Below are 7,993 nucleotides of genomic sequence, written 5' to 3'. Positions count from 1 at the left end.
TTTATTAATGTTTTTATTATACAGATTAATGTTTCAGAACGACATTTGGTTGTGCATTGTGAATTTCTTTGTGTCTTGTTTTCCTTTGAAAACGTGTCGATGAGACAAAGAGAAGCAGCGGATCAGACGTTGAACCAGAGATCAAGAACATCTGTGGAGAATCTTGATTTAGATATTAGATAGTTGACTATTTAGAGATTTTGTTCTTATAATTTGGCTGAACTTACCTTCTGATAACTATACACTTATGAACCCAAATAAAATTGACATTTAAACTTTTGTTATTTGATTTTTACTCAAAGTAGCAACAGCTACTTTTCATTAACAAATAACTTCAGTTTGTAGCTCACACAAACTTTTAAAGTTACCTGTGTGCTAACTGGACTGTTTATGGAATATTAGCTTTACATAGTTTTCAAAAACATTTGCCTAAAACCCAACAGCTCCCCAGTTTGAGACCAGGAGGAGACACAAAATGTGCCCTCTGTATTACAGAAGTAGCCGAAAGAAACACAGAGTTACATCGTTTCCAACAATTAAGCTGGTTCTTTAAGCAATAGTGGAGTTATATAAGTGAATGAGAACTTTTAAACTCAACTGCTGAAACTAAAATATTTTACACAGCCATTTTTTTAAAGGAGACCTATTATGCTCATTTTAAGCTCCATATTTTTTATCATAGATACTGTTAGAGCAGCTTTGAATGACTTGTAGTTGAAAATATACGTTATATATCTCTGTGCAGCCTCTTAGTTTAGTCACTGTTAGCTCTCTGTTGGCTCCTCTGACTGTTTGCCCCTTGTGGGTTTGCTCTAAATGACATCATAAAGATCCAAGAGAGGAAAAAAAACCCCATTGGCGCAAGCCAAGCATTTATAGCAGTCTAAAGCCTGAGGTTTTGGCTTCTTTGTCTGTTTGAACGCTGACCTCACAACTTGAAAATTTGGACAGAAAATAAGTGGTAGCATAATAGGTCCCCTTTAAATCATTTGTGAGTCTCAGCATGTGTTTTGAAAGTTTCCTCTTGCCGGAATATTTTACCACACTTCAAACACTGGAAAGACTTTTTGCTTGAGTGTATCACCAGGTGTCTTTTCTGCGCTCTCAAAGTGCGGAAGGACTTCGGACACAGCGAGCACCTATATGGACTCTCCCCCGTGTGCTGGCGGGTGTGAACGGTCAGCAGGCACTTTGCGATGAAGCCTTTCCCGCAGTGTTTGCACGTGTACGGCCGCTCGCCTGTGTGAAACCTCATGTGAAGCCTCAGCTCCCCAGAGGACAGAAAAGCCTTCCCGCACTCGGTACACAGATAGTTCTTTTCCCCTCGGTGCATGCGCATGTGTCTCGACAGATGCTGGATTGATGTTTTTCCGCATATGGGACATTTGTATCGGCGGTCTCCTGTGTGTATACGGACGTGCAGAGCAAGGATATTTGAAGACCTAAAGCCTTGACCGCAGTACGAACACAGATATGGAGTCTCGCCTGTGTGAATCCGACGGTGCACTGTCAGCGACCACTTGGAGGAGTACTTCTTGTCACACTTGTCACAGTGGAATGGAAGAGTGTGTGTTTTAATGTGGCTGGTTAGGGCTGATACATCCTTAAAGACCTTCCCGCAATACTCACAAGTGTCCGTTATCCTCCTCATCTTAGGAGTGAACGTTTGATCTTTGACTCTCTGAAAGACACAGTCTTTCCCAGGATCTGTGATGGGATTAGATTCCTGGATCAGATGCTCTTCTCTGATGTGCCTGAGAAGTCCTGACACATGGCTGTCAGAGTAGGGACACAGAGAGCAGGTCTGCAGCTGCAAAGGTGCACAATTTAAATCTGAAAATGGGAAGATAATGAGGACTCCTAAGAATGTGGAAATTCAATGGAAAACAGTTATTCTCAAAGGCGTCAGTGCTTGCATACCTGAGCAGTATGAAGATGCCATGCCATCGCTTTGTTCATGTTTTAACTTTAGGCCTTTAATTTCTTTCCCACAGCCCTTCACAGGTGCTTTGCAATCAGCTGGCTCTTCGGCCTCGCTGTAATCAGACTGTCTTTCATCTTTGCTGCTTGAAAGCTCATCCAGTTGTGCTGAAACATGCTGGAAGTTTCCTTTGGGATTAAACAACAGCTTTGGCAAAAACATATTCTCATCAGCCTGAGAACAGCCTATGAGAGACAGAAAAACTCACATTAAATACTGATGTGCAGCCTTCCTAATACAAGTTTTGTTGTATTCCAATAGATTTAACTTCTGAATAGTTTTATTTCCAGGCTGAAAATTTAAAACTTGAGTTAATTTTGAAGCTTATTTACTTATTAACAGTTTAGCAAGCCCAGTCAGCTGATCATATTTTAACCAGGGTAGTAACCTATTCACATTTGCTTGCGTTTCCTGACTGTTGCTGATGGAAGTTCAGTAGCGCCTTCAGCTGATCAGGTTCCAGAATAAGCCGTGCACATTCTTCTGTGAGAGAGGGAGCGGAGCTGAGCCACTGTGCAGTCTGTGAAAGGTTTGCAAAACACTTCATGAGAATGCGGTGCACAATCAACAGAATAAAGCATGCTGACACATCGCTGATCAATTTGTATTCAGTAGTTTGCTTAAGGTCATGGAGCACTACAGTGTGTGTGTATTGATATGAAAGACCACACATTTAAACCTTACCTGTCTAATATCAGGGATTGGTAAGAGATTATCCAGCCTGGAGATGAATTTCCACACCAAAGTTTGCAATGTGACATCATACTGTTTGCCATAGTATATGGAGAAGACCTCCTAGAACAAATGGGAAAAAGGTCATTTCATCTCACTTTACCAAATTTGAAACAACTCTCCAACTCAGATTTGTCCAGTGGATAAACACTTCTTCACAGGAATTTTGCAAAATGTCTGGATAATCCAGTTAATCAAGATAATCTAGTTTTCTAGTTAAAAAAACATCATTCTTCCATAATGATAGCAAGGACTGGAAATTTTTGTGTAATTCCTATTAAGACGTGTATCTTAGTCCTGGATGTTTTTCATGAAAGTCTGAGATGGTAAAGTGGAAAGAATTGAACTAACAAACTGAAACATGAACTTGTTGCAAAAACTGAAATGGAAAAAATAGTTGAGCTCTTTCTTCTCAAATAAAGTTCACTCATTACATATTTTTCAATTATGATAACTGTGTTACTGTGCGTCTCACCTTATAAAACCTCTGTCTCTCCTCTGGGTCCTCCAGTATGGCATGAACAACCTCCACAAAGTTGGACTTTGAATTTTCCAGCTCGGTGGCATCCTGTCAAATGGTGTCAAAGACAAACATGTTTAACATGTATATGCTGGGTTCTTTAAACATAAAAAAATTGTAATCATTTGATAATTGATAATGGAGTGTGAGAAATGTGCTGAGATCTGGTCAATGTGTATTATAGCTGAAGGACACAGCCCACAGTCTCAGGATTAAACATTTGGAGGCTACTTTTAATTTGTACAGAAATATTAAATAAACAGAGTTTTCAATTTGAATATGTGAAAGTAAACTAGGATTTTAAAAAACAAACAAACATCAAAAGAGTTTATTCAAAGCTCAAAAGCTCAGTGAGACATCAGTAATAAATATGCTATGAAAAAAGCAGGGAAAAAAAAATCAAAGAAGCTCAGCATAACTGAACAAACATGGGACCAACGCTGAGCTTAAATGGGAAAGGCGTGTTCAGTGTCTCAGGCGAAGTATAGACTAGCCCTACTTTTTAAATGTTCAAGGGGGTTAAGGAAGGAATGTTACTTAATTTGAGCAGGCAAAGAGCAAAGGTGCAAAATAGGGGTGCAAAGACTGAATGAATGCATGTTATACACATGTTAATTTACTATTTGATAACAACGGGGCATCCATTTAATGACCACTGTGCTTGCAAAATGGGAAATCGAAATAACTAATGCGACTACTTCTTTGTTGTTTGCTTATTTTCATATTTCACTAAGGTCAGTTGAGAAACACGATTGTTTTTGATTTCAGAAAAGAGCTGGAAGCCAACCTAATTTCATCATTTGTGCTAAATTATCTGGTAAAGACGTTTTTAAAAGTCTGAAAGAACATAAAATGTATACAGAGTGAAACTGTACCCGAGAAACCTACCTCCTGTTCACAGCTTAAGGTGAGGTCTCGGATGACATTCAGGTGGGGCTGGATATTCAGCAGGTCAGTCGTGTTCTCGCTGAGACACAACTCCAGCACAAGCTGAAAGAGACATTTTCAAATGCTAATTAATGATCTACACTAATTAAGTATTTTTCCCCTTAGTTTGTTGTTGAATATTCATAAAATATACTCTAATGTGGGCCTCTCACCCTGGCTCTCAGTCTGAGTAGGAGTTGCACTCTCTCTCTGGTTGTCAGCAGCTCTGGAGCCACCTCCGTCACTAACTTCACCAGCTCCTCCACCTTTCTGTACTGCGCCACATTACAACACTGAACCACCTGCCAGGCAAAGGCGCACATCAGTCGCAGAGTTGGAACCAGGAGGCACAACGAGGAGACGGACAAACGGCAACCTGCAGAGAGAATAAGAAAGACTGAAAAATCAAAATTAACAAACAAACGAAATTGGCATATTTAATTATCAAGCTATTATTTTGTGTCTGTAAAGTCTAAAAAGAGCATGTTTTAAATTGCAGGAAGTGAAAGCGGAGTTAGTGGATTGAGAAAAGGTTAGTTGATGTGTATGAAAGCAGGGGGGGGCTTTGAGATTTGCTCCCTGGCTTGTTTTTAATTATTACCGTGTTACAACAAGGTTGTTTGGAATTCACAGGGTGAATGCTTTGCAGGAATGCAGTGTTGAGTTTCTATTCATGGATCCTGCATAGTTTAGGTGGAGCTGATCTTGCTTAAGAGGTGTCTTCAGTTGTGTAAGGTCATTTAATCCGTAAACAATTAATTGTAAAAATAACACAAATATTTGATCGTACTGTAACTCACTTTACTGAAAGCTACAGCAAATTTAGTCATCTTGGCTGCGATAATCCCTTCCACACAGAGACCCACATCCCATCATGTTTACTGCAGCTGCCACTGTAAAGTGAATAAACAGGAGCTCATTTTACCCTCCGCTGTGTCAGGTAGGCTCTGCTGTGATGTCTGCAGAGATGCACGCTGTGAATCTCTGACTGGTTTAGTTTCAGTCTCTGTCTTGCTGTGACTGAGGACTTTATCCATGATGGCAAACCATCTGCTTTTTTGCTTTTCCGGGTCTTCCTGTGCCTTGATCCTTCTGTACTTTTGTGTCAGGAGTGCTATTTTCGACCTGCATTGACTCGTGGTCTTATCAAAACCCTGAGTGGCGAGCTCGGAGCTCAGCTGAGCAAAGGCTCTCTCGTTTCTCGGATTTGATCGAAGCTGCTCCTGGACGCTTTCCTCTGCCCATCGACTGAGCAGAGCTCTGACTTCGTCTGGTGTCCAAACAGCCCGCAATTTATCTGCTGGAATCAAAAAAAGAATATAGCAACAGATCAGCAAATTTTTTTCTGCACAAAACTATTTATTATTAAGTTTTAAACAACTTACCATCCACGTGCTCATGTTCTGGTGATTTAGGCTTTTTCTGCACAACGCATGAATTCACCTCTTTCAAAGTTGCTCCATCAGCGTCAAAAACACTATCCAAAATAGCAAACCAGTCGCCTTTAACAACTCCATATGGCTCCATGTGCTTAATTTTTTTGTACTCCTCTTTAAGCTCATTCACTTTGACGCTGCACTGACGTGGTGTCTTGTTAAACCCCACCAGTGATAGCTCACTGCTGAGGTACGTGAAAACCTGATCGCTCGCTGCGGTGAGAAGCTGTTTCTGAATGTTTGGTTGTGCCCAAAGTGTCACCAGCACTTGGACTTCATCAGGCAACCACGGCGTTTCATCTGAAAATGCACAGAAATTTTAGAATAAAAAAAAGTGCATGATTTATGACTTATGTTTACCTAAGAAACATAAAAATATTATTTATTATAGAATTAAAAGTAATCAATTTGAGAGATAACTTGTCAAAACCACAGTTATGAGGACACAGTTAGGTCAATAACTACTCTTAATGGTAGGAGTTATTTCATAGTAGTTTATTTCCAACTTACCATCTGTATCCACATCCAGGGCAATGGCCTGTACAGCTAGGGAGTGCACTGTGGAGGAATTCTGCACTGTCTGTGAACGCTTTGCTGTGAGAGCCTGGGAACTGAGGACTTCATCCATAATGGCAAACCACACACTGCTGCTTCCACCCCTGTATTGGCCGTTCTTGATCCTCTTGTACTCCTGCTTTAGCTTTTTGATCTTCTCCCTGCATTTCTTTGGTGCTTTGTTAAAACCGAGCAAGGCCAGTTTGGAACTGAGACAAGTGTAAACTTTATTATTTCTCACGTTGAGGAGAAGCTCCCGTTGAACCTCGGGGTTTGCCCAAAGCGTCAGCAATGCTTGGACCTCTTTACTCGACCAACAACACAAGGGGGTGTCTGTGAAAGTAACAGAAAATTATTTATTCAAGCCGTAAAGCAGCCTTACTTGTAAATATGTTTGGCTTGATAACTACTTGCCTTTGATTGATGTTTGTACAGCAGTGGAGGTGACTGGATTGCTTGTAGAAGGACCATCAAATTCATGAAGCTGAACAGAATAGAAAGAAGATACTTGTGGAATCCCTGCAGGACAAGCTTTTGGTCTGGGCAGAGTGAGTTGCAGTGAATGGGTGGATGTCGTACAGCTTTCTGGAGTGTCTGTTACAGCGGGTGGACCTTAAAGAGACAAATAACTAATTAAAATTGGCAAAGCTGGGAAGTTAATGTGTTATTCAGTACTGTCCAAAAGTCTTGAGCCACCCTCAGTTTCTTTGTTTTTCTATGTAAGTGCCTTCTCTCTCAAATTCACGCACATTCATAGTTCGATGGATGCATCGGAGAGCAACTTGGGGTTACTCCAAAGACATTTGGCATGCAGACTGAGGATTGATCATTAGAAAGAGTAGTAGCTCTACCTCATGAGCTACAGGCACCCCATATAAGGCATAACAGAGTTTGTACAGTTCTAAGGTGCTTGAAAGTCAATATTTGATATGACCATCTTTATTCCTCAACACACCTTTTACTCTCTTACGCAAGCCTTCTTTTGGAAATTAAATGAAGAAAAAAACTTATCCTCCGAATATGGTCAGGTCTGGATTCAAAATAAGTGAAAAAGCAGCCAGTGCCCAGAGAAAAAGTTCAGAAAACCTGGAAAACTGTTGCTAAAGACCACTTTTTTAAAAAAAATTAAGAGGTGAGGAGTGACTCAAGCCTTTTGCACAGTAATGAGCAGCAAAAACATTAAACAGAAACTATAACAAAACAGCTTGCATCAAGTTCAACAGCTCAGTATACTAAAATACAATATAACATACAGAAACAAACTAAACAGACAGTAAAATAGAGAAGAGAAGCAAGAATCCATATAAAATCTAACTGCTGTTAGTATTTGCTGTACTTTGTATCTGTATTTAATTTATTTCTCTCCAACTTACTTGCTTCCACATCAGGAACCATGACTTCCAGTACCACAGAAGACGGCCGCTCTCTGCTCTGTGTCCGGGCACTCTTGTCACCCATGATAGTGTCCATAGCATCATACCACCTGAAGGTCTTTGTGACTGCCTCACTCCTTTCACCGTGTCTCCTCGTGTTTCTGTATTCCTGTTTAAGTTTCTTTATCTTGGCTCTGCACTGTTTAGCAGAGCGGCTTATTCCCAGAGCAGCCAACCTGCCTGACATCTCCCTGTAAACGGTCTCGTTTCTGAAGGATTCCTCCAGGTCACGCTGGATTTTCTCCTCTGACCACACACCGATAAGCACTCGGGTCTCTTCATGAGACCAGTGCACCAGCGGCTCCATGATCTCTCCTTTCTTGCAGTTCAGAAATCCAGAGCAACTAAGAGAAGCTGGAATGTTTTCACTTTTTTTTTCAACATGGCGCTCCTTCCTCCTGTCGCCTAA

At 40.7% G+C, this 7,993-nt stretch overlaps 1 protein-coding gene across 2 annotated transcripts; it reads right to left on the bottom strand.

Annotated features, from left to right (window-relative positions):
* Positions 1-7,993, bottom strand: LOC102211922 (uncharacterized). 2 transcript variants are annotated; one of them, XM_005725278.1, is made up of 12 exons: positions 7,525-7,993; positions 6,566-6,763; positions 6,107-6,484; positions 5,546-5,896; positions 5,086-5,460; positions 4,334-4,536; positions 4,122-4,223; positions 3,189-3,281; positions 2,666-2,776; positions 2,378-2,501; positions 1,921-2,166; positions 1-1,833 (listed from the first exon to the last, which is right to left on the bottom strand). In XM_005725278.1, the coding sequence occupies exons 1-12, from the start codon at positions 7,889-7,891 to the stop codon at positions 986-988; spliced, it is 3,396 nt and encodes a 1,131-aa protein (XP_005725335.1). In that variant the 5' UTR covers positions 7,892-7,993; the 3' UTR covers positions 1-985. The 2 variants fall into 2 exon arrangements, with proteins under 2 accessions (XP_005725335.1, XP_005725336.1); XM_005725279.1 differs by having other exon boundaries at positions 1,722-1,810.

The sequence above is a fragment of the Pundamilia nyererei genome, unplaced genomic scaffold (genome assembly GCF_000239375.1).
Source record: "Pundamilia nyererei isolate P.nyererei 1_Seehausen unplaced genomic scaffold, PunNye1.0 scaffold00014, whole genome shotgun sequence".
Lineage (NCBI taxonomy): Eukaryota > Metazoa > Chordata > Actinopteri > Cichliformes > Cichlidae > Pundamilia > Pundamilia nyererei.
This window is presented reverse-complemented; position numbering and strand designations above follow the sequence as displayed.